Source organism: Typha latifolia, chromosome 3 (genome assembly GCF_019914945.1).
Source record: "Typha latifolia isolate L0001 chromosome 3, TyphaL0001v2, whole genome shotgun sequence".
NCBI lineage: Eukaryota > Viridiplantae > Streptophyta > Magnoliopsida > Poales > Typhaceae > Typha > Typha latifolia.
In genome coordinates this window covers 17,997,406-18,025,043 of record NC_133088.1, presented here as the reverse complement: position 1 = coordinate 18,025,043, position 27,638 = coordinate 17,997,406, and the positions used below count along the sequence as shown (strand labels likewise).

General features: G+C 38.5%; 1 protein-coding gene across 1 annotated transcript; it reads right to left on the bottom strand.

Moving 5' to 3' along the window:
* Nucleotides 1-836: 836 nt before the first annotated feature.
* On the bottom strand, nt 837-25,932 carry LOC140783722 (dnaJ homolog subfamily C GRV2). The gene is made up of 22 exons (XM_073130726.1): nt 25,158-25,932; nt 24,610-24,843; nt 24,383-24,470; nt 22,059-22,267; nt 20,636-20,737; nt 20,490-20,552; nt 17,819-20,044; nt 15,216-15,578; nt 14,650-14,790; nt 12,131-12,523; nt 11,501-11,998; nt 10,091-10,314; nt 9,635-9,979; nt 9,112-9,406; nt 7,918-8,376; nt 7,497-7,842; nt 6,513-6,856; nt 5,965-6,429; nt 4,773-4,897; nt 3,793-3,916; nt 2,957-3,025; nt 837-1,400 (listed from the first exon to the last, which is right to left on the bottom strand). The coding sequence occupies exons 1-22, from the start codon at nt 25,641-25,643 to the stop codon at nt 1,185-1,187; spliced, it is 7,815 nt and encodes a 2,604-aa protein (XP_072986827.1). The 5' UTR covers nt 25,644-25,932; the 3' UTR covers nt 837-1,184.
* Between the last annotated feature and the right edge of the window lie 1,706 nt (nt 25,933-27,638).

Below are 27,638 nucleotides of genomic sequence, written 5' to 3'. Positions count from 1 at the left end.
AAAGAGGCTAGATCCTTATTACTAGCTTTAGTGGTTAATGGCATGTGGTTTTTGTAGAAGAGTAGAAATATAAGCATTTTTAATTAAGTGGAGAAGAAATCTAAATGTATTTTCCAAAAATTTGTGGCCATGACTATGAAAAATTACTCTATTCCGGATGAGTTTAAAAGATGCAATACTACTACTCATGAGATTAAGGGATGGGTTCCTCCTTTAGCTCAGTCCCTTAAACTCAATGTTGATGGGTACATATCTGGCTAGCTCCAGTCATGATGACTTTGGTTATATATTTCGAGATCATAGGAGCTTGCCTATTCTCGACGGGGCTAGTCCTAAAGATGGGAACTCGGCCATTCAACTAGAAGCTGAAGCTTTTAAAGTGGCGATCATTCAGGCGCAAGCTCATCAACTATACAACTTGAAAATTGAATATGACTCGCAAGTGTTAGTAAATCTTATCAAATCTCATGGGACCTTGGAGAAGAAAACATATTTTGCCTAATATCTTACATTTGTTATCTTTATTAAATATAATTTATGTTTCTCATGTTGGTAGATAAGCTAATCATGCTGCGCATTAGTTAGCTGCAATTGGTAAATCCTTTTTTTTTCGTCTCATTGGTATGTCCACTATAAACTTTGATTTGTTCTGTTGAGAGACACTATTGAAATTGTCTAATACCCGAAGGTTTTGTTTCAAAAACTTATTCCTTGTTTTTATGTGTGAATCAAGCCAAAATTCCATATGGACAGGAGGGCAGCAAGAATAATCGGCTGATTACTTTTTCTTATAAAAAAAAGAAGTCAAGCACCAAAAAAGTAAAATAAGAATGAACTGAAAACCAAATCCTCCCAACTCATTCAATACCAAGCTTTTCTTGCAATGTGGAAGTACACATTATATCAGAAACAAATTTGCCAAACTAGTAAATGATTACACTGGTATAAATGAATAAATGGGTACAATCAACTGAAAAACACCCTTACCTGGGAAAATTTATGGACAGATATGTTACAAAAAGATCCCGCAATTCTAGCTTTACAAGTAAATGAACTCGAACCCAACCTCTGTAAAATTCGAGTAGCTGTACATTATATACGGTATGACTAGGAAACGGTATGACCTTGATGCAGCCACTGACTGCGGTAGAGAAGGCTTAAAAATATGTTCTGGCCTATTGCCCCTATATCGGGAATTGGTTATTCCTTCCATTAGAGTTTATTGCTCCTCCAGCAGAAGAAGGTAGCCTGGCCACCGAAGGTTGTGGTGGTGGAGCAGTAAGAGCATATGTAAGCCTCGATGATGAACTTTCAATGAGCCCCGCAACTCCAGCAGCAGCAGACTGTGCATTTGATGGAAGGAATAAGTCATGCTTCTGATCTTTGTAAGCACCCCATATCTGTTATAGATGACCAACTAGATATTAGTATCTGATGGCATGAAGAAATGGGGAGTTAAGTATCTAGCATGACCCAAGTATCTCAGATATTAGTATTTCCCAAAATAGGGGGTTTTTGTTCCCTCGTACTATTTGGCATTAAAAAGCAGTATGCTGTGGAGGTAAACACTATTTTCTAAATTTGAAGCGCTCGAACAACAACCATAAGTCAGAAGCATAAAACTGCAATTTCAAAACCTCTCCTATTCTATCCTACGCTCATGTAAATTTCATATGTTTAACAATTCCTACTTAGCTTTGTGATCAAGTGAAGCACATTTTTCCCGATGCTGAAGAATTAGCTAACCATGCCATGCCCCAGTTTAATAGCGGTCTGGACTTAATTTCATCTCATTTGCATCGCTTGCAATTCAAATTGAACATGGTAATCCTCTTGACTGACATCTATGAACCTTTCCACACCTTTCTAAAGTTGCGCAACTAGTCATCTCGTGTTTCATTATTTTCTAGTGAAATAAAAAAGGGCATTTTGGTACATGAGACTCGCCAATGAAGGGTCTTGAGAGGTGAACGCAAGTTTATTCTGATTTCTGAGAAGGTTGTTTCCAAGACTTGATATGTGAAAACAGCATTAGAAAGTTTTCTCTAGAACCTGAAAGATATAGTCGAATTTAGTTATTCAATGACCAAACGCTTAAAAGTTTTTATCAAGCTCCTATCAGGCCATCAGATTTCTTCAAACCGTAATGGTGCAATGACAAGCTTAGAAAGCTTTGTGAAGCAAATACTTGCATCTCTCACAGCTAAAAGTTCTTACATTATTTCTACCTATATTAGCATTGTTTTGTGTGGATGGTCTGAGAAATAAAACTAGTTTCTTCCTAAATATAAGATTCCTTGATATTTGCTATCACCTATCTCGCTATTAAAAGCCATCAACCATCATGGGATATATCTCAAATTCTGAATGACCTTCCAAAGATCATATATTTACTACAAATTGTAGAAGAATAATGCTCTAAAGGAGACAAAGAAAAATAAAAAAATTAACAACAGTATAATAAAATGAAATGATCCAACATATAGGTCATAACATCAACAAAAACCAACAACTGACTTAATTTTTAATTGCAAATAACGACTTCCCTCTAAAAGACAAACTGAACATAATAAAATTAACAGCCACAGTAGCATCAGAAGACCACTGGCAAAACTGAATCCTTTCATATTTGGCCTAATTAGCAGTAAATGTCAAATACGAACTTAGATTCTTAGTATCTAAGAGATATGTTGTTAGTCAGAGAGCACATAATAGTATTTCTTTTTTCCAACTCTTCTATGAACCAGACATGATTGATGACAACGAAGATCTTTAATAAACACACTCAAACTGTCAAGTAACTTCAAGAGGTATGAAACAAGAAAAAAAAATTTCATTAATAATTAACTAAAACATAATTTTTCAACAAAAATTAACTAAAACATAAATCCCAACACAAAAAAAGCCTAATGAACTCAATGAGTTAAATTAGAATTCAAGAGGTCAGAAAACTTACATCAGAAGCATTCAATATCTCACGAACTTTAGCACAATGGGCACCATCAGTCGCGAATGCATGCAATACCTGAGTTAATGATGCCAAACAAATATTTCATTATGACAGCAGTGCCCAAAAGATCTGTTATGAGCCATCTTTTCTTCGCTTTACTCAAGTAAAATGAACATTTCCAGGCAAGTAACAATATTTAATTGATGTCAAATTTTGGAAGACTACAATTCCTGGACAACACACACAGAAACCAAACCCATTTTTTATGATTATTTCCTCTATGCCAAGAAGGAAAAATAAAATAAAATTTCGTTTTAAGAAAAGGTAAATAGTTTATCAATCATTTCTATATAATCGTGCAAGAACCTTATAAATAACAAGAAATCTCCATGGTAAACTTCCTACTAAACATAATTTTGGTAGGAAAGCAGATTCGACAAAACATATTATCCGGGTGTCCCACCATCTATACCTTGAGTTTTAATGAACTTAAGCCTCATGTTTTATACCCGGCCTTTCTAAAATTCCTCATCATTTTTCTCAAATATCAGCTTCTTTCTTTAACTTCTACTTACTAGAACATTTAACTACAATCAGTTTTCATAGCTGACCATTTCAAGATAAGGCTGGGCATTTGCAAAGTATATGTTTGTGCTTATATAACCTAAGAATCTTGAAAAGTGACAATATCAAAGATTACTCGATCAGGTCAATTGCTCAGAAAAATACTGTGAATTGCACTTATGATTTATGAGTAAAATAAGAATAAGCAGCAATTATACCACATTACCAACCATCAAAAAATTGGAATATAGAATAAAGAAATTCCCTAAGAGACTTACCTCAACCGCGAGCACTCGTCCAATTGAAGCCTCAGACTCATTCCACTTCATTTGGCTGCTGAATCCATGTCTTCCTCCAGCTCTCCAATCAAGAAGACCAAGCAATACTTCCACAAGGCCAACCCTATTTGTTTTGTTAGGAAAATCAACATACAAGGAGCCAATGATCATTATTTGATGGAAAGAACATCAAGACAATCTTAAAGAACAATAATGAGCACAAATAGAATATAAGGTTTTGGTTACGATCCAGCAAAAGTAGAGCTCTACATAGATTTATACACCTTGGAACAGCCCATCCAATAGCGTAACTACAGATGTGTGACTGAACATCTAGATCATAGATCAGCATAGCCATCTGTTTCCAAATATAGTACTCAGCTAACTAGATGTAAAGGTTGACATTACCTCCAAGTCTATTGAAATAAATTGTGCACAAGATACTGTTGCATATTAAACACTCAGACTAGGTGAAGATCACTACAGACTGTAGACGCATGCTTAACTTGCGTATAGATCCATTGATTGAATGTACAAACATTCCCATAATCTGTCAAATTAACAAAGTATTCTCTTCAACAACAGGTATCACTGATTCTATAATATGTGAATCTCCTAAGCAATGTCTAATTAACAACTGCTTTTCTGGTGATTCCCTAAGCAATGACTAATTAAGAAATACTTTTTAAGTTTTATAGTAATTCTAATATCTTATAGGTGAATTATGTACCTTTTCTTCCAGCTATTGCCTTACATGCAGCACAAACAAAATCAAAGTGACCGCATACTACGTAAAGAAACATAATGATGATCATAGTTCAGAGCTGCAAGACAGTCTCAGAATGATGAAGAAGGCAAGAAAAACTAGAATGGAAAATCTGTAAAAAGAGGAAACCTCCTTGATAGGTATATGTTGCTACGTAAAGTTCTTTATGCGAAATGTAGTGTTAAGTATTAAATTAATTTATCATCCAACTTACTTAAGTCCTTGTGCGACAAGTGCATCTCTAGCTCGATTTCCAGCACCGACAACACGCTTTAGCGTTTCCAAGGCCAGTATACTACCTCCTTGCCATCCGATTGCTTTCATGAGCAAAGGCACAACCTGAAATATAGGAAAGAATAAAATAATGATATAAATTGTATATAAAATGAAATACATCATTATCTGGTTGTTCATTAAGGATTTATGGTGTATAAAATTTCACCAGCATTAGTTAACAAGAGCTTACAGGAACAAAATCTTATATAAATTATAAACTGAAACAAGATATAGCAGAAAGACACAAAACCTCCTTAACATAAACAGAAGAGGTCCTAAAAATAATATATAAAGACAAGTTCCACATCCAAAAAGGATGGAATACAATACTGATTCACCAACGCTTAAATGCTGAAATAATGGAAGGCATCAGATGCACATTCTTAATACCCTACTAAGTTAAAAAAAAAGTAAAAGCAAACAAAGATTAGTACTTGTACTTATGCCTGATACGACATAACAGGAATTCTCGTCTCTCTACATTAATTCATTTTAGTTCCCTAAAATCCATCCATAATCTTTCTTTAAAAAGGTAACATCCATGCGTAGATTCTCTTTTGTTTATTTTGTCAAAGCTTTTATGCAAATAAATGCTTCCGTTGTCCACCTACCTGGTAAGCAAAACTGACAATAATAAGTACATTTTCACTCTTCAGATTTGGATAACCATTTGAGGTTTACCCTGTTCTCCGTCCAAGAGGGTTTCGGTCCTTCAGATAACAAATTCTAGAAGAAAATGGCAATCAGGGAACCAAAAAAAACATGGGATGAATAAATAATGAAATCCTTGAATCCTTGAAGAATAACTTATTGACATCTAGAGAGGATGAGAGGAATCTGTGAAGGGAGAGGTACTTCCAACTCGCCCTAACTAGGTGGGTCAGAGGGCCTGGTTGCCTGGACCAGGTCAGATGGCGAGTCAGATTGGATTAGGGTTTTCAAATATTTTGATATTGAGGCTTCCGTAAATGATGAATCTGAGGAAAACATGTGCCGCTTATCACAATTGTTCGAGAAGTCCTTTTCAGCAGTAATATACCGCGTGATATATGATGGCAACTTAGCAACTTACCGTTGCTTCTTTGGAGCTCTGAGATCTGAGAGAAAGAAAAGAATATTGCAAGTAATACCTGAGGAGTTCCTGCACTTGTGGCTGCCATAGCTTCGGCACAAGTTGTGCTTGATGCTAGTTGATGTAATACTCGCAAGCAGCTAAGACGTACACGTTCTTGTGGGGTCTGCCCACAGGCCTCTGATAGTCCATCATCAGTTTCTTCATGTTCATCTGAAGTTCCACTTTTGACCTCTCCAGATGCCATTGTTTCTCTCCTACCTTCATAGGCTACAGCAGCAACCAGTTTTGGGACATATCCTAGATAACCAACATGGTCTGCAAGTGCAGGATGCACTCGCAACAAGGAAACAAGTGCAGCAGATAGCAGCAAAGGAAGCTCGGGATCAACAGCTTGTGCCTCATAATGTGTAGCAGCAATTGAGGAAACATACTGATCCAATAGCCCTTCCAAAAACCTCTTAGGATTTCTCAATGGAAACTTAGGGTCTTTTAAGAACAACCTCACATAAATTCCCCCAACCTGCATCCATGCATGTTAAAATTATCCTATAAAGATGTCCATCTATTGTAGCACAACATAAATGCTTAATCATTAGAATCTACCTGCGGTTCATCTTTCATTACATGTTGGCTAGATGCCTGTTCAGGTATATCCCAATCAACAACACGGCCTTTCATCTGTTCTTGATAGAGGTCCAATGCCATAGTTGACAACTGTGCAGAGAGAGATGTCGCCATTGCTGGCGTCCATACAAGTTCTGGTGTTTCTGTTGTTTGTTCAAGAGCAGAAACCACTGCTTCACCAGGTCCATCCCTAATCGCCGACACTAAGCCATCTGGTAGAAACCTTGCAAGTGTAATCGCCACTCTAGGTCCATGCATTGGCTGTCCGATAAGCTTGCCCAACAATGATGCAGCTGCTGCTCTTTGCTGCAAAGGGATTTCTTCTGAAAAATAAAGCTCAAGTCAGTCAGCGTCCTTACTGAAGCAAATCAGAAAAGGCAAAATAAAAAATAAAGAGAAAATTCTAAAAATTTGAACCAAATTCTTGGAAATAATACAATATGTGTTCCATCTGAGATTGGATTGGGCAATAATTGCAATGCCATGCGAATTTCAAAGGAAAATAAAATGGAAACTTAAGCTTCTTCAAAAAGTGGAAGATCTTCTGTACAGGACATGCTGAAGACTTTATGCTTGAGCATCAAATCATAATTCAAGTTTAGAAGCCAATGAATTTTTTTTAGCACAAAGCTTTAGAAGCACCCATATTCAATGAGAGGTTGATGTGATTGAGTAGATAAACAACATAGCATAAGGAGCCATATACTTGCAGGTAACACCATAATTGTTGCATTGTAAATCCATAAGATGGTGACAATGTGTAAGCATCTTTTAACATAAAAATGGTAACTCATAGGTCTATATCAGATGGATCTTTTACAAGGAAATATTTACTATTGCCATGTCATGCAAATTGATAGCTAGATGAAATGAAAATATATTCCTTGTTTATGCCCAATTTATTTTTCCATGTTACACTGAAGAAAGAAAAATGAAGAATAATCTGCAAGCATTATGAGTTACCATGTAGTGGTAAAATAAGCTCAAGAATGTACACAACTCCACCATGCTTGGCAGCAGCCCAGGCCAGCTCAGGGGTGCTTGCCAGGGAATAAAGGACAGCAAGAGCACCTTCCCTGCATGCAGGATTTCTGTGGAGTATCTGAAATAAAAGGATAAGGCTGGCCCTTTCAGCAACCATAGCCTCCAAGCACGGAGCATATGCTGTCAAGAGGGACAGAGCACTAAGACAAATTTGGGGAATGTCACTTTCGGCTGGGAAAGTTAGGGCAAGACATTCAAAAAAAGGTACAAGTTGTTCTTTTGTAGAAAAAACAGCAGCCAAACTAGGGTTGCTTGTCAATAAATTCTGCAGTCAAAACAAACTTAACTTAGAAAGTTCATTATTAATAGAGAATTTATGGAAAGGTGCTTGCTTGCTTACCTGAAGAGATGTCAACCCCATTCGAAGGTTCTTTATCACATTGTTTTCTCCCTTCACAGTTTCTCCTTTAGAGGAGTCCTTCAATAAACCATCACCTTTCTCTTCTTCATCGGTCGGTCCACTATCTGTACCATTTTGAACTATCGATGTATGAAGAAAAACATCATTTTCCTGAGATGTGTTCTGACTATCTGAACACGAAGCACTCCACCGATGAACTAGCTCCGATATAAATTTGAGCAGAGCTAAACAAAAGGCTTCCGGTTCACTTATCTCATAATCTGGTTGATTGTTGTAAACTCTTAGGTAAACATTACCGACATGCAACTCTTTAGATAGTGCTTGAAAAGTGAAGGAATGTGACTCCGTCAAATCATAAGAACCATCAGGCCCATGACTGGCACGCTGCTGATCCACAAATTTGAGCAGTTCTCCTCTGGTGGAAGAGTTCCATATAATCTGCATTCACATGGGACGGAATAAAGATATAGTACTATACATCCAAAAGAATTATCAAACTAAAATCAAATGTGACTATCAAGCACAAGAAAGGGAAAAGGTGAGACATTTAAATTTGGCAAAAAGGAAAAAAAGAACATATATGGATGCATCACATGAGGAAAATCAACCTAGTCTATTACATCTCTTCCTCCCGGTTCATAAGCTAGAATTAAGCCTGCATAATATTTAATATACCAACAAGGTACTATACTCCAAACTAACACTGCTGTACCTGATCTTTAAAGAATCTTCAGATTATATGCCTACTACGAGATAAAGTTGACAATATCATTCCATTGCTGTTTTTAGAAGTTCAAAAGATCCAGCCCAACTATTTGAGGTATGTGATGTGGATCTTTTTTATCTATTCAGCTCCATTTATACGTTAATTGATGTACAAAGGTTAGATAGGAGAGGAAACAAAATGAACATCTACTACCTACCACAAGTCTAGCTAAGACTCCATCTTATTGCACTTCTTCTGCTAACCTTTGAGAAACAGACATAAGAAATCAATGAAAGGACTAAGCATCAATTGGAAAGATGCCGGATCTCCTTTATGGTGCGATGGAGGAAAAAGTTTAATGATAACCACCAACAGAAAGCATCGAATGATGCACATGAATTAACTGGCATGTCAATCAAATCAGGAAGAACATCTAGTACTAAATAAAAGAGCATAAAATGCATCACCTCTGGTGACTCCAAATTGGCATTTATACTTGACAGAAGATCCTTTGGTGGCCGGTTTTTCAGCATATCAGCAAGTTTAGGTGTAAGCAAAGCTCTGAGTGAGTTAGCAGCTGACTGGTTATACGGCGTTGTAATCCCATCACCACAAAGACCGCATAGGCATGATAGAGCCTGAGTTGCAAGGACTGCATGCATGTTTTTAGCAATCTGTACACTTGTACCAACACCATGTGCTTCATTCATATCACTCTCTTCTGCTGTAGCATCATATTGAAGCAATAGAGGCAACAGGTACCTAAAAAGAGAAAATCAAGTTGCATCAGATAGAGACCAGGGAAAAACTACTGCACCTATTCATTTTTCTAGTCACACTTTTATATTATCTTCCTTCAGACATCAGCATAGATACAATGCTGAATGGAACTTTTGTAATGCTGCAAGGGATCTTAGTAGTATCTTACTAGTACACATTATCCAATTTTCTGAGAAGAACTACAATAATATGATTTCTGAAATCACATACCACAATAAGCCAGACATGAGTAATGCATCTTGCAATGCAGACGATACAGAAACACGAGCTGCTGTCTGGAGAGCAGCATCAACTGCTGATGGAGCAAGCTCTAGTTCTGTACAGTGAACAATGTCCTCAATGAGACCTCCAAATTTTAGCATCTCAATTCTTGCTGTGTCAAACTGACTTAGAACTGAGAGAGTGCGCATCACATTTGTAACAATGATAGCAGCTGGTTCATTAGCAGGAGTTGTAGGCTGAACTACACACATGCAGCGAGAAAGAAGAGTTGCCAAGAGAGGTATTCCACCATCTCGGATAAGCTCTTCACCATTCAATGAAGATGATGCACACCTGAGAGAGGGTAGTAAAGACATTAACTGCTAAAGTATTATGTCATATTGTGATATTCAAAATGATAAACCTGGTAGAACTAATACTAAGGATAAGAGAACTGAAAATTACGTTAGCCAGATTAGCTCAGAAGCTGCGATCAAAAGAGGGACCCTATCAGATGAAAGTAAATTATTATCGTCCTTGTCCACCGTTATAGCATTGAGCAACATTGGATAGCCAGCATATTTGAAAGGTTCCAAAACATCCCCATATCTCCTGTACAAGATGCACTGTCCCTTCAGTAACAGCAATAATCTCCAAATTTGAGGCCCTTGTAATCCTTGCATAGTTGCCTGCGTATAAGAAGAATAATTGACATTAGATGAAAAAAATTACAAAAGAAACATGAGTATGCGAGGCAGTTGGCAATTTCTGAATCAGGGATATATAAACTGGTTACCGATGCAAGATGATCTGAATAGTTCTATAGATGAAACTTAGTAGCAGGAAAGAGGCTACAACACAATCGCTTGGGACTCCCAATAACAAATGCATACACCAATTATTACAAAAGAAACATGAGTAAGCGAGGCAGTTGGCAATTTCTGAATCAGGGATATATAAACTGGTTACCGATGCAAGATGATCTGAATAGTTCTATAGATGAAACTTAGTAGAAGGAAAGGGGCTACAACACAATCGCTTGGGACTCCCAATAACAAATGCATACATCAATTTACAAATATCAAATTATTATCCATAGTCCATACAAAGTTTATCTTTTAAAAAATACCAGAACATATATTTATATATACCTGTAGCTTATTGCTGTACAAAAATCAAATACTTCTAACCTCTCAACTGAGAAAGTAACTAAAATCAGAGAAGGAGAAGAAAACTTGTTTTTAAGGAGAAATTTGTAGTTTAGGAATTTAGAAGCAATCAATGATGGCCATGCCAATGCTAGGTCGGCACATGGTACAGGGAGTGCCAACAGCACCTCCCCCTAAAAGCCTCAGATAGTGATTTTGTGGTCGTGTGGAGAAACCGGAGGAGATATAGAGCTGATGAGGACTCCCATAGCTATGTGGATAAGCCAGAGAAGATGAAATGGTCATGGCTAGGGTTTTTTGTGTTTCTTGATCGGATGAAGAACAGTGGAGAAATACAATTTGTCACTTAAAAATTGGATTTGGATTAGGATCCTTTAAGATAAGTTAGAATTCATTATCACTTAAAAGGATACGCATCACTTAACAGAGAATCGTTTATGATAAGTCAGAATCGTCTATTACTTATGATAGAATCCACATCTTCCAATTACTAAAAATAGGTTCCAATAAGCTAACCTATCAATCACCGGTCCACACCCATTTTTTTAACCCTAGCTCTAAGCCGGGATGGTTGTGAAAGATTCCAAATCTCATCTCTTTCCTGTGCCGACCATGCTATGTGTCAGAGCATGGTACTGCCACTGCCATGGCCATACTTGGATGCAATGAAAGCAGTAATTTAGTGATAACAGCAATAAAAGACTACCTGCAAACGCTCATAAGCCTTCTGTACAGCAACAAACTTCTCCCTTCCTTCAGGATTTTTGTCAGGATGGTATCTTATAGCCAGTTTTCTATACTGGCGTTTAAGCTTTTCTTCGTCAATGTTTACAAGGCGCTTTGATGCGATAGAATTCGCTTCATCCATCTCTGACGGTTTGTTGCTATCAGAATTCCCATTGATTACAATATCATCAAGCGATATTTCTAGAATCTTGCAAGCTTCCTCTTCAGAAAGATCCATTGGCCTTCGAGTTAATTCTTCACGCCACATTGCCAACAATGACTGCAAAAATTCTACATGTTCAACAATGGGCCAATTTGGAAACCTAATTTCATCACATAAATTCCGCAGGTAATAACGATGACACCACATTTCATCCCTTAACTCTGGATAAGTTACTGGAGGCATAGGAGCATAATCATAGAGTGAATGGCAGTGTTGTGATAACTTCTGAGCAAAATCACCAAGATGTTGCACAACCTGATAAGAATTAAATGGAAACAGGTAATTGATATCACTGCAAACATATTGGTGAAAGAAACATGAAAAAGAAAATGATGGAGATACATGTGAACTATTTTAATTCATTTTGAAAGCCTTGAATAGAGATACCTGCCGTATCAGATGTTCTGCTCGCATTTTATGGGTCCAGATGATTTCTGGGGTATCAGAATCAGATACCATTGCTGCAGCAAATGCAATAGGTCCACTGCGCTCCAGCACATATAATAAAGATTCAGGAAGGAGTCCACCTAGTACACTGCGCTTTGCCAAGGGCAATGATGAGGACATTGCTGCTTCTTCACCACCATGAAATGCTTGATGGACATGTGTAACAGAGAAGAGTTGTGCAATTGAAAGCAGGTTAGATCCAGGGTATGCAAGAGCAAAGTAAAAAGCACCCGTGCTGTAAAGGCGAATCATTGCTTTGGGGTTCCTAGTGACAATGGCCTTAAGCAAAGAGGCGGCAGATTCAACTATGCTTGGCTCTCCAGTCAACATAGCCTACATTGTTTTAGAAGATGCATATCCATCAGAACTCTATTTTCTTTTAAGCTTTGGACAAGTTCTGCCAGAAATGAAAATAATCGAAAAGCAAGAGGAAAATAAATAAACATGATTAAAAGATTTAAAACATTGATTAAGAAACTCCATTTGAAAAAGAAAAACTTAACAAGGACCAGCCAATTTATTGCTGCTGTACATCATCAACTCCCATAGAGTGCACTCTCGAGGCTACTGTCTAGGTAAGCATTCATGGAGATAGAAGTACGAGCATCCAAGTAGGATAAGATTTATCAATCTCAAATTCTCAATAATGCTAGTAAGCTCATTGTTCTTCAAATTATTTGAAGCAACAAAGAAGAGATTTGATGTTCCTTTTACTTCAACTCTTCATACACAGTGATATTACAATTTGTTGAGTAAACCAATGATGGCCGTGCCGACCAGCATGGGGGCGTGCTAACGGCGTACCGACATGTGGCACGAGGGTTGCCGCACGACACCCCTCCTAGCAGCGATTTGCTCACCGTCGAGCTTTCATCACCGCCGACCTTGCCGCCGTTATCGCCCATCGTGCCGGAGAGCTCCATCGATGAAAGTGTCGTTGCATCCCACGCAAGGATGCCCTAGCCCCAGCCTAAGGAGGAAGCAGACCTCGGTTGGGTCGAGACACAACGATGCCTTCATCTCCTGCAGCAAACGATGGTGGGCGAGCAATGAACAACGATGGCAAGCGGCGATGATGAGGTCGAAGAGTGAAATGTCACTAGACTTCCTCCTCTTTTTCTCTCTCTTTCTTGCAGCACAGTCGGCAAGTGCCGCAGCACGTGCCAGACCATACTGTGCAGGCTAGTGGTCAGCACGGACCGTGCCATGACACGACCATCCATAGAGTAAACTAACTAGATACATCATATAGATAGGAGTTCTCCAAGCCACAACTAAATTCATAACCAAAAAAATCATAGTTTCTAGTAAGGATCCAAAATTCATATGAACACCATTTACAGGAAAATAAACTATTCTCCTTGATACACTACTATCACTAGATAATGCTAGTTCATCAAATCATAACAATTAACAAGAGCACATATACGCCGGAGTCGTGTTAGACAAATCTGTGTTTTTAACAATATAGGAATGCAGATACTCCAAACTGTCCGAACATAGGTGGACCCACTATGTGAGAGAGACTCTAATATAGCTCGAAAGATGGAATCATTTGGCGGCTTGATTCCATCCTTGTTGGTACTTAAAGATGGGTAAGACACTGAATTTAAAAGAGTAGCCAAAAATGACCTGAATTTTCAGAATATGTACCCATTGTATACGTGTGTTGATTCAGAATAAGCACCCATTATATTCGTGGTGTTGATTCAGGTTAAAGACATGTCAAGGGAGAGGAAGACAGGAAACTTTGGAAAAAATGACCAACAAAAGATATCATGACCTTCTCGAGTAAGAGGATATTATTCAGGATAGAGCTAAATGAGAAAAAACAATGATTTCCAGCTTGCTCCAATTTGTTGGGAAATAAATTTTCTTGTATTATAGATATCTTAGTAGTTATAACCCTCATGCTTATAGCCATAAACTTATACCTAGCATGATAGACCAACAGAGACCCTCAATAAAAACTGCAAGGAAGCTGATTCTGCTCTGAGACTCCCATCTCTGGTGCTTCCTTATCCAAATTCTTTTTCATGAAATCTCTACTGCACCCACACGGGCCACATTCTACGTGCTTTCTTACTTTTTCTTGAGTGTCATTTCTCATACTTGTACTGACTACTTATTGAAGTTTGTAACTGAGGTCTAACCATATTATCAGAAACTTGGCATCAAGTATACAGCTCATTCTAAATTTCTGCTCAGGCCCAGTAGCTAATCTCAAATTGTTCGTAAAGAACAAGCATATCTGCATAAATATGTAGAAGCATTTCCAAGAGAAAAAAAGAACAAGAAAATAAAATAAGAGTTCTTCCTAAATGATCACATAAAAGGCTAAAATGCATGTAGAATGAAAAACATACCGATCACTTTCTCGAGCATTATCTCATGCAATTAATGTTGAACTCGAAGTAAAAAAACACTAACCGCCAAATTATGTCAAGGTTCGGAATTACCTGAGCAACATGCGGGAGACATCTAGGACTAGATAAAATTCGTTTAACTCGTGGAGTAGGAGTCACAATCTCCCCAGCATCATCAAGATCAGAATGTGCCAATGCCATACTATGTAATATAGATAATGCCGCCTCACCCACCTGATCACAAAGTTTTCAAATCGAACCAGGTACACTACAAGAATTAGATGACATAGCAGACACTATGGTATGCAGAAGAGTTACATAGTTGGATGCCAAGGTGAGTATCAAAGAAAGCCAATTTATCTTGCCAGGAATAAATAGTGCCAGACAATTAGTAAATCAAGCATCCAGATGAATTAAAACTTTAAACTATATGATTACCATTGCATGCAAAAAGAGAATATATTCAGAACATGAATATAGTTTGGTAAAATAATGACATCTAGAATGAACAATTGTAAGAAAACATTAGAATATCCAATTGATATCATAAAGCACTTAATTAAGAAACCATAAGCCCATAATTACTAAACCATAAAGGGATCGTACGATAAGCTTCTACAGCAATAAACAAGAATAATTGTGACTGCAATATGACATACCTGAGATGGAGTTAAAACAGGAATTCGAAATGCAAGAGCCCAACGTAGTTCACGGATATCACGCAATCGCTTCCAGTCAGCCATACTAGAAGCCCAACATCTGGTTGTCCAATCAATTGATTTCTTTGACCAAAATCTACGGATAGCATCTTTTTCTAGAGGGCCAATTTGTATGCCATCTTTGTCAATGAACATCCACTCCTTGAGCGGCTCCATAAATGCAGTAGCTGCAATTAGATTTGATTGCAAAGGTATAGAAGTCCTTTCAGAAGCTTCATGAGCAACAGTTAGAAGATCAACAGCTAAAACACATCCCCCAACCAGAACACATGCTTCAACATTTGTAAGATCCTTCATTAAGACCTGCAGAACGGCAAAACAGAAATTTTACTCAACACTTGACCTTGGACATCACCATCAAGGACGGCCATGCTGGTGAGACTCCAACACCTAGTGCGGGGTGCACCATGCCGTGCCGACCAGCACGGGTAGTTTATTACTAAAAAGAAAAGAGTTGAAGTTTAGAAAGAAGAAAAAGAGGAGGTTTAGGAGGGATTTAAGATTTCTTCTTCAAATCCATCCAAAAATAGTTTATTCTTTCATTCTCCTAAGTATTTCCTTAATTCATTTGTTTTATTTTTAAAATCTAATTTAGAATGTAAAAATGATAAATCTAGTTTAATTTTGTTAGATCTATTATTTGAAAGTCTTTCTATATAGATCTAGTATTTTGGTGCTAAACCTATGGAAGAAACTCTTTAAATGTAGAAAGTAGAAACCATAGGGAAATTTGATTTTTCCCAAACTTTTTCATATTTAAAAATATATATAATTAATATGTCAAGTTCATTCAAATTAAGTCATTATTGGTATAAGAACATGCTTGATTAATTTCATATGAGTTGATTTGAACATAATTTTTAACTAAAATTCAGATAATTATAAATTATTGTTTTGCCCAACTTTTTTTTTCAAAATTTTAAAAAAATAAAATTAATATGTCAAATTCATTCAATTTAAATCTCAGTGAAGGCTAACAAGCCAAGATTATAAAAGAAATAATGGAAAACTTTTAACTCCTCAGCAAATAAAAAAAAAACCAACTACACATGAAACCAAAGAAAGCAGTCTCAACTTTTAAAAATGTATCTGAGTTTCTGATGCAGATATGCAGGACATACTTCTCAATTAAAAACTTTTCCAGCAGGGAAAAAGATGAATACAAACTTCTATTGACTGTGGCAGATAGAATTGAGATGCATGCTATTATGTGAAACATAAGCATGTCTTCTGACTCAGCGAATTTTTTAATCTAGAAGCAACAACAGAAAGTTTCTCTTTGTTGAAAAATGTGAAGTTGCATGTATACAGTAAAAATAATATCACCTTTAAGCAATGAATGGGATCCTATAAAAAGGTTGGATACTTGGATCAAATCATCCAATCAGGTTCTCAACACTTAAAACAATTCGGAAAGCCAATTTGGATGTGGCTGAAAAGTTCATGCATGAATGTGCAAAGTAACATATGTTTACATACATAACGTCAAATCCTGTAACTAACAAAGGGCAGCTATAGGACACATATTTAAAGCACATGTCGATAATCACATAGACTTCTTGTCCATCATGTGAAATAGTTCAATTAATTTAATGATCACCAAGGGTTAAGACACTTTTGATTTAGTATAAACTATAAAGGCAAGCATTAAACTTGCCGTAGATGGAAACTGGTACCATCAGTTTAAAATTAAGTAATAAAGGACAAGAATAATTTACACCCAAAATCCTAAACCAAGAAATTAAGAGTAAATATTGCCTTCATGTTGGTCAATGACATAGAAAGGCATACACAAGCAACATACAAAACCAAGCTATTATTAGGGAAAAATCTAATGTCCGGAGTTAAAGAAAATAAAATTCAATCGAGAAAAAGAAGCATTCATATCAGACTTGCAGGGAAAAGAGGGACTACCAGGAACATTATATTAACTCAACATTGTTATTGGGTTTTAATTATTGAAATATTCAACTATTGTCAATTAATGAATGTGTTTAATCATATTATATATTTATGTGTTGAATCATGTCTTTACTTGACTATTGCTATATTTTTAATTAAATAGGCCGTTAACAACATTATCTAGGGATAAAAAAACTTTGATGTAGGCTTTATATATATATGTATTCAAAATAAAAATATTTAGAAAAACTCTAATGAGCATATTAGAGGTGTGTTAGAGCCTACCAAGCCGGCATGCCATGTGCTGACAGGGTACCGACACGGACCTCCTTAACACAACACCTGAAGTTTTATATACAAATCTTGGACTTCTGACATAAAGTATAGTGATAATGATAACTCTGTCAAAATTTCCTGTTTTACTTGATGTCATTTTGACATCTAGCTATCATGCTCATCTTTCACAAGCAACATGCTCAATCATCTGTAATGCTTAGAATGAAATCCTGAAAATGTTGTACCTTATACTATTTGTCAAAGTTGTCATAAACTAAAGTATAATGATGAACACAAGCAAACTATGTCAAGAAAATAGTGCATATAACAAACTCAAGTTAAATTTGCATGTCAGACGGATGTACCTTTAGAAGTAGTAGTAGACGGTGTCTTAATGCTCGATCATCCGTTCTGTCCAAGAGAACTGTTATATGAGCAGTACCATCAAAGGGTCCAATGGTCTTATAATGCTGCTCATACACAATCGCCATTGCCCTTGCACAAAGCTCTCTTACCGAAGAGCCTCCACCTCCACCAAAGCCATCCAATCTTCCCATATCACACCAATCATCAGATGAACCCAATTCATCAGGAACAGCGCCATCCACAGTAAGCCCTATGTCAGCGTCGCACAAGAAACGATGATATAGTGCTCTAAAAAATGCAGCAGGATCACGCAGTGGGAAATCTTGTGCCTGATAGTTGCTTCCACTTTCAAGCAACAGACGCAGATAATACTGCCCCACACAGACTTCTTTTGATAAGCTCGGGTAGCTGACTGAAAATTCAGCATAGTTCCAAGATATACGAGGTGCATTATCACAAACATCAGAAATTGCACTTCCAGGGACAATGTCCTCAGATCTTTCCTTTTCAATATCTAGTTTATGAACCTCAGCTTGTAAAGCCTCTCTTAGCTCTTGCCTTGTTCTTTCGTTCCATACTAAATCTGCTCGATTGTGATCTAGACTGAATGCTTTCCAAAATCCATACCAATTGCACAGCAACCTACCAGATCCCACAGGAGTGTTCTCCACAACAACCTGAGCAGGGGCTGGAAGATCAGGATGCATAGAACTGACAAGGTTTGCATGAGGGTCCATTGATTCAAAAGCATTTGAATCCAAAGTCTGCGCTGTCCTGCTTTGCTGAACATTATCAGTATAAACAGCTCCAGAGGCAGCATTGTGGAAAAACGCTTGGGGTTCAGCAGTTTGGTTTACACCTGGAAAAGCAGTGGGGAAGACAGACTGGACAATATTCGACTCATGGGTAGGTCGCTGATAAATTTCAGGTCCTGCATGAACACCAACACCTATCTGTTTTGCCAATTTACCATCTTCAGCATCATTTACAAATGGCATTACATTATCCTGTGCTGCTATACCTCTACCATTATGGACCCTCCTCTGCTGAAGTATGCGTCTTCGCCTTCTACTTAAAGGCGTTTCTTCATACTGGTTCTGAGAATCTTCAGAACTTGCATCTGACCGTGTATGAAGATAAGCAACAAGCCCAGGAGGTAGAACTCTAGACAGCAAATGAAGTGCAGGTTGATAAGAATCAGCCCAAAGAGCTACAAGCTGTCGGCTAACATCACGGCGCTCACCAGCAGGAAGGAAAAAAGCATGCAGCAAGTGCCTCAAAAGAGCACCATCTCTCAATGCAGCGTCACGCATAGATTCTGCTGCAATCGCATCCTCTTCAGCAATTGTACGCATGATAACGGCAACAGTTTCTCTTACGCTTTCAGCAGGGTGTCCAAACAATGCAAACAAACGACGCCGCAAACCAGCAACCTGACGTAGTAACTCAACAAAAGTAGTGTGTTGAGTTGTTTCACCATGTGGTTCACAAAGCATAGTTTCAAGGATCTCTACAACTGACATCGAAAGTAGTGGTGATACAGATGTTGGTTTCAGTCGATTAACAAGAATAGTAACAGAATTCTGATGTGCAAACAATACAGACTTGGTATGCATGTAAGTGGCATGCCATTCTCCCTTTGTGTCCATCAATATACTGGAATCACCAGGACCACCACCAATAAGCATAGCTACAAGTCCTGACGCCTCAGCTGCTACTCCATCTGAACCATTTCTCAGAAGTCCCATTATTCTCCCAACAGCAGCAGGAAAGGACATCACATGTGATGCCGCACTTCTTGATGTAAGTAACCTACGTAAACATGCAATAAACCCCATGACTGTTGCTGCTGCTTTGGGTGACGGAGGCGGAGGGGGAGGAGCTTCTGGGGGAAGGTTTGGAGTTGCTGGAAGCATCGTAATTAAAGCCATCAGGACTACTTCAGGCACTTCAATATTAGGAGGCAATCCGCTATAAGGTATACATGCATTAAACTCCCGTATTCTCCGCCACAATTTTGCTCTCGACCCTGGAATTGACCCTCCTTCAGCCACAGCATCTTTAGCAGCTGTAGCTAAGTGTTTGAGATACATTGCCGCACCTTCAATGTCAACAACAGTACGTTGCTGACTTTGTTGCATCTGAACAAAGGCTCTTCCACAAGGAGGATCTATGCGATGCCCGGGCATGGTCAACCTTGGCAGCACTGGAATGGCGTATTGACCCTGCACAGATAAGGCCATGTTAAATGTAATCGAAGCACAACAAACAGCCAAGGACATCCAGAAATGCACACATGCACAAATATACAAGCATAAGCTCGCACATGCACACCATCACATGCATAATGCCACATTAAAAGATAGGCACACAAACACAACCATAGCAGCTGACCAATAGGTATAGGAGAGAAGAGTAAAGGTGCCAATTCAAATGAGCACCTAATATCTCAAATTGTTTTTGCAGGACACATATCAGACTAAGGAAAAATGCATCGCTCAAGAAGATATATTGTTTCAAGACATCTTACTGACTTAAAAACAAGGGCTACAAGTGCCGTTTTTCAGCATAAAGGTGCCATTCTTATTTCAAGTGTGTGCTTGACATATTGCCTCTCGTTGGGCATAGCATGTACTAAAAGGAATACATTCAGGAGACAAGTTAGCCTACCTCAGTTTGCAAAACATCACGAACTGCTGCAAGCAAGCTATCACGAGATGTACTAGCATACACCTATAATCAAAATAAAATGCATTAACAAGATAATAAGAGAATTTCTTCAGCATTACAGCATAGTGATTTCGAAAGACACTTACATGAATTGGGCAACCATCATTGAATTCGATTGCAAACATTTGTGGCTCTTCGGCAAATCGAACGAGACAACTTACAGAAGACAAAGGCCGAACAATGACAGCCTGGATATAATTAACTTCTCAGCTGAAGTGCATAAGGAAATATTTTGAAGCAAAATAGACTAATTAAAGAAAAGAAAGAAGAACCAGCTTCAGAAGCACCAAGAAAATCAGTCACTAACACACTGTAGCAAGATGAGCGCTTTCTTGCAGATCCAGGTTAGCTTATAGGACTGGGTTAACTGATGGTCCCATTACTTTCCTCCTAGGACACCAAAATCAAGCCTATTTTCAAGACTACATTATAGGGAGCCTCCAACCTTGTTATTGAGAAAGGATAAAGATGACCATCTAGGTGCCTCCACAAACAACTTTTTTTCTACCAATCCATAAAAAAAAAAGAAAAGAAAAGAAAATTGATTGTCATAACAAGATAAAAAAGAGTATTCTAGTGCACGAGGCTCCAGTAATGAATAAAAGCATATCCTCACCTTCATTTATGAAAAAGCTGCTTCCAATTCTCATAACTAGATACTCAAGAGGTGGGAAGGAAGAAAAACATACAAGAAGAGTTAACAGCGCCATGCCCAGGAGAAAATATCATCAGTGTACCATATTCTCTTACTCTTCAAATAAACCTTAAATAGATCAATGAATCAGCTTTTTTCCTCTCTATACATGCTTTTACTGTCATTTTCTTTTTCTTTTATAGGCATCATGCCATTGAGACTTCTTATTGGCTGACCCATCTATCATCAATAACCATAAAAATGAGTGTCCTAGTGCACAAGGCTCCAGTACTGAATACATGCATATCCTCACCTTCATTTATGAAAAAGCTGCTTCCAATTCTCATAACTAGATACTCCGGAGGTGGGAAGGAAGAAAGACATACAAGAAGAGTTAACAGTGCCATGCCCAGGAGAAAATATCATCAGTGCACCATATTCTCTTACTCTTCAAATGAACCTTAAATAGATCATTGAATTAACTTTTTTTCCTCTCTATACATGCTTTTACTGTCATTTTCTTTTTCTTTTATCAGCATCATTCCATTGAGTCTTCTTATTGGCTGACCCATCTATCATCAATAACCATACCCAAGTCCAGGTTAGCAAGGATTTAGTTTATTTGAGATTTTTGTTAATATCTCTTTAAGTTATTTCCATGTACTTCAGATCCTTTACTAGTTGGGTGCATCTGGTTAATCTGGTTATAATAAAAGTAAAGTAGACTAAATAGAGGCATCATGTAAAGAAGATAAGAACCAGTGAGATATAGGGTCATGGATCTGGTAAAATATGAAATAATTTATAACAGTAAAACAAACACACATAAATTGGGTTTATGCAGAAAATGGAAAGAAGATCAAGCATGTGGGTACCTCATAGTTATCAGGACGCCTTTCAATAAGTGAAGCTTTTGTAAGAACAAATTCACGTGATACAGAATCACCTTGATCTCCAAGTCCTCCCTTGGGTCCAATTCCCAAACTTAAGCTTTCAACACTAGCAGTTCCATGAGCAGCAGAGCGTAACCTTGTCACAGACCATCCTGCAAATGGTGTCTCATCTGCTCCAACTGCTTCCTTGGCTGCAAATCACAATGAACTATTGAAGAAATTAAACAAAAATCATGTTTCTAATACTAAAGAGAAAGAAAATCACAGCGACTTAGCATTAGCAGCACATGAGACTTCTTCTAATGTCAAAGCAATTTGAAGGATGATCTTTTCCTACATGGCAAAGATAAAAATTGCAAGAAGCTTAAGGTTTAGATCTTAACATCACAAGTCATTGCTAATAGTTTCCATAAAAGGAGCTTAAGAGGAGCAAACTGCTGAAAATTCCAAAGAAATCATGCATCAGACATCATTAACACAACTGGTCCTGGATCTGACAACAGCCAATGATGGAATCCTGTTGAAATCCTGTAATCATGTATTCGGATTTTCTTACTTCCACAAGCCATATTTGTATCCTTATGTTTCTTCTCAATGCTTTCTCTTTTCAAACAAGAGATCAGAAATTCTCCCCTTGGTTACTCCTTAAAAAAATTTTGTGGGGAATGCTACTATTTGAAATTCTTCTGACTCAGAGTTGGATTTGGAGATTTGTACACTAAATTCCGTCCTCAATTTCAAACAGACTGAAAAGCCTTTCTCCTTTGGTGGTCTAATTGGCGCATACCACGGTGGGGTCTTTGATTGGGGTAAAGGTTGGATTGAATCATTCGCGATGGAAATGCCCTCACCTACTTGACTAAACTAAGAACCTCAACAGATGCTTAAGTTGATTTTCGACTTTTCCATTTTCCTTCTTGTTTATAAAAATCCAATCAAGATAAACTGGGCACTAAGGTGAGACGTGAAAACACCCAATCAGTTTGGCAACTATCCAAGAATAAGAGATTGTTGTACTGTCGGAACATGAGTTTAATTTGAATCTTATTTTCATAAATTTGGAAAGTCAGCTTGTGCTTCGATGCATGTGATGGAACGACTCTCCCGACAACCGGATAAGGACCAAGCAAGTAACGGAAAAGGTTACAAATCAATCAAACCGGAAGGTTGGATAGCCCCTACTTCCATGACGAAGCCAAGAAGGAAAAGACTAGTTCCCCATAGAGTGTTGTTTGAGCAATAGGAGTGGTTCGCCTAATCGAATAAAGCCTACCTACCCCCTATATCATGTGTTCACCATACTGCAAGCAACAAGTGGGGGAGGCGCCGAGTACATAGACGAGGCCATCCCGAGAATGATAATCATTACCTCGTGGTCTTCCACTCCAACACTTCGGTTGAATAATTAAGGTGCAATCTTTTGAATCCTTCACGAGTCCCAGTGGGAGGTATCCGGGGAACTCCAACACGTGTTGATTCTATAGTCATAAACACACTATTAAAATGTTGAGTAATATCAGTCATCTATTTCGAGGAAAGACTCCCGGGATGGATTGGATAAAGTGACCTATGGCTCAGCCCACAGCTTCCTTCCCTTCGCATAGCCTAGGTGACATTTCTTGGGATCAGACATTGCATTGGTACCCTATTTCAATCTCAAATCGTCTAATACCGGGAAATCGTTTGATATTATCTCGATAGTACAAATCGCCTGCTGTCAAAAGCTATTTGGGATCCTTTCCCTTACTATTTTATATGTCACTTGGGAGCAAGTAAAGTTACTGCAAAATTGCTTTTTGATAGGTCCAAATGGAGTAGTTGCAATGCAGGTGCACGTAGCACTTGCCTGTGTATAAGCTGTCATCTTAAAGTTGCTCTAAACATCCGTCTTAGCTAACTTAATTTTTATTCTTGTAAGAAAACTAGCTCTATATTACTCCTAATTAGGCTATGCAAGAGAAAATCAATTAAAATAATAAGACATCTATCCAATCCAAGGAATATTTACAATAACTCCTATTGAATGATTCGTTAATAAGATATAGGAATGCTTTTTTCATCTAAAATTGAATTCACATTTTAAGCCAATAACAATAACATATGCAGGCCACACGCCAAACATTTTGAGCAGGAACATAAGGGTATCATACAAAATGACACATCCAGTGATCAACATATGATATTTATGAACTCATGAAAATACTCATAAGATCATGGAACCAATATGTACAAAAAAAACTCATATGAATGGAAACTAAAGGGAACAAAACATGACTAGAATGAATGTATTGTAGGTGCAAACTTACCCCTTTTAGTAATAAAACCCGTCACCGTCATTGACTGAGAATTGTCAACTGTTAATGCCAATCCAACATTAGATCTTGCTGTTTTAGTCTGTAATATAAGACACAAGAGGGTAGAGTTGTTACAAAATTACTAGGAGGAACAAAAAGAACTTAAGCTTCTATTAAAGAGAAACAAGGAAATGAGAAGGAAAAACAACTCCAGAGGACCAAGGAGGAGAGAACCATACCAAATACGATATAATTGTAGTGTTTGAAGCTCCAGAGGCACCCATAAAGACTTTACTTTTTCTTCCATATAGAGGACACAAAACAAACCCTCCACCTTCAGAACTCCTAGTCCCACTGTTGTCAGCCAAAAGCACAATAGCAGGAGTATCCATGTCCCTAAAATCTAAACACCACCGTGGATCTCCAGATTGCCCTTCGAGAAGCTCAATGCCAGTAGTTGTAACTTTCAACTTCTGCATAAGATAGTTCACATAAATCCTTATAACAAAGCTAATGAGCCTAATAATCAGGAACACAAACACTAACATCACTTAAGGGAGGTCTATTGACATCTCTATTCAAAGTGTATCCAATTAACTAAAAGAAAAAGATTTAACTTTTAAAATTTTACAATACCAATGCAAGTGCGGACAATAAGTACAACGACCAAAATTAAAACTAATGCAATTCAAATATTTCAATTAAAACTACGGATAACAGCTAAATCTTCAAATTTAACCACACGAACAAAAATGGAAAGATATCACGAAGAGTTTTCAGAGCTTACAAAGGAGGCCCATTGAGCAGTTCGCCGTCGGAGATGTAGCACTGGGAACTCCATGACGGGCCCGAGCTTTCCCCACCGCAGCCTGTGCAGCTCCGTGAGGATGCTCGCCCTTAGCCGCGGCGATGAGAACTTGATCCCCTTAAACTTCCCCTTCCCATCCGTCCGCACGCTAACAGTGAACTCCTGTGCCTCATCCCCTCTCCCCAGCACTGGCGCCGCCCCCTCGAAGTCGCTCGCGATATCGTACGAGTTCGTCACCGCCAAAGTCGACGGATCTAGTGTTACGATCCCGGAGTTCGAGAGGCATAGGATCCTCCTGTACCGCCCTCGCCACGAGTGCTTCACAACGAGGTACCTGGCCAAGTACTCGGGCTCCTCGGAGACGGCGGGGCCGGGGACGCGCGGGGAGGAGGGAGAGGGCTCCGCCGCGGGCGGCGGTGGCGCGTGATCTGATGCGGCGGCTGCGTGGCGGCTGACAAAGTCCATGGGGGGTAGTGTTTCTAGATATCTGGGGCGGCGAGCATTAAGGTTCCAAGGGAAAAGGAAGGAGAAGGGGGAGGAGACGGAGCCCGAGGTCGCCTCGAACGGGCTCTGGCGCGATTGATTCGCCCCCAGGGCTCCCGATCTCAAGTCGATTCCCCCGTTATCAGGGTTAGGGTTTCGTAGGCGGATCGGTTCTTGATCCCTTCGTCCTCGACGCCGTCTTCGCCGTCGTCGTCGTCGTCGATCTTGGGAATTTACCCGACTTTTCTTTCGCCCTTTCTCTCTCTCCTCTCCTTTTATTTTCGGGAAAACAGAGTTGGGGTAGTTATTGGAAGAAAGGTCGGTTGGGGAGTATTTGGGTGAGGGTGAGGGGCCGGCGATGGGCCAAGTCTTACGATGGTGCACGAAGAGTTTTCTAAGGGACAGGGGGGGTTATTTGTAAATAACCTAACTTTTATTTATTACAGATAAGGTTTCCTAATTTCCTATTGCGTAGAAAATATCATCTAATTTTTAAAATAATAAAATAGATTATTGTATGTATCTTCTTATATAAATAATCTATATTTTATTATAAAAAACTTGTACCCCTAATATAAAAATTAAGAATAAATTTAATTTTAAGAGCTCAATCTTGCTATTACTAAAATCTAAGAGTTTTTTTTTATAAACAGCCCTAATGAAGTCTAACAGGAGCTTAATCGATATTTCATGTTGTTTTCAAATGTTCCAAAAAGGAAAAAAAATCAGAAAATTGAAGCATTTATCAGGAATGTTTATCATAATTTAACAAATATTTTCAGACCTCACCTATTCTGACATTTTGTTGATAGAAAACCTATTGTGAAAAAGAAATAGGGGGAGTCATTATAACTAGGAGATAAGGCCCAAAGCCTGCGGTGATTTGGGCTGCTTTAGACTATTGGGCCTACTTTGGGCTTAACTGTGGCAAAAAAAAAAAAAATATATATATATATATATATAAATAATAATCACCAAGACGAGGATAAATAATTAAAGAATGCGCGCCTTCTCGCTAACGGCCATTCCCCTCTCTAGCGTTCCAGAATCCAATCCGCAAAACGTAAGGGGAGAAGAAGAGAGTGAGAGAAGCCGAAAGAGATGAGAGATGGAGAAGCCAAGAGAGAGACGCAGAGGAAGAGAATGCCAGAGCTTCGAGAAAGAGTAATTGGCTTCGGTCTCCTCTTCGTAGCCATTAATCTTCTCTTCTCTTCTTTGCCTTCTAATATCGTTTTGGGTCTTGCTTGAAATTAGCCTCTTCTTGGTTTACGTAGGTCGCTTCCTCGCCACTTTGTTCGTGCCATTGGAGAACCGCTTGTTGTTCTCAGGAAGCCAAGATACACCTTTGAGGCCATCAATTTCCATCTGCATGGCTGGGAGTGCGATCGTTCTGACGGTGAGTCTGTCTTCTTCATCCCCATCGCAATCTTTCTTCGGTCCTGGCGAATCTTGAACAAGAAACGACGCACGAAGAGGGGAATTGGGCCAAAGAGGGCAGATTATTTGAGATTTATTATATTAAAAAGCTGTTTGAAATAACGCTATCTTATTTGGGAACAATGCTATACTAAATGATACAATTTTCTTCTTCTTCTTCTTCTTCTTTGCTATGATTATATTGGTTTTGTTTTCTTTCTGAAGCTAATCTGGAGATGAGGGATAAGAATCCCCAGACGACTTACGAGGAAGATAGGGAGAGTTGCGACCGCTTCTTATCGGAAAGGCAGAAGCTCGTGCACAAGTACGAGAAGGAGCATCCCCCAGCAATGAAGACTACTGCTGCTTATGGAGAGAGCTCACGGAGTTTTAAAGACAACTACTTAGAGCTCTCTGAGGTGGATTACTGCAGCCTCTGAGCTCTACTAGCAAACATCATGGAGATCATCTCCTCCTACCTCGGCTTCAGCTTTAATGCACAGCATCTGGAGTCAAGACTTTGGATCATGGCAATGGTCACCGGCAGCTGGGCCTCATTCT

What these genes read in the sequence shown, in the direction of transcription:
- LOC140783722 (XM_073130726.1), bottom strand. Translation starts at nt 25,643, where the DNA reads ATGGACTTTGTCAGCCGCCACGCAGCCGCCGCATCAGATCACGCGCCA. An exon ending in GGCGTCCTGATAACTATGAG is followed by an intron (nt 20,738 to 22,058) that starts GTACCCACATGC and finishes AATTATATCCAG; the next exon opens with GCTGTCATTGTTCGGCCTTT. An exon ending in CTTGTCGCACAAGGACTTAA is followed by an intron (nt 3,917 to 4,772) that starts GTAAGTTGGATG and finishes CAAAACAAATAG; the next exon opens with GGTTGGCCTTGTGGAAGTAT.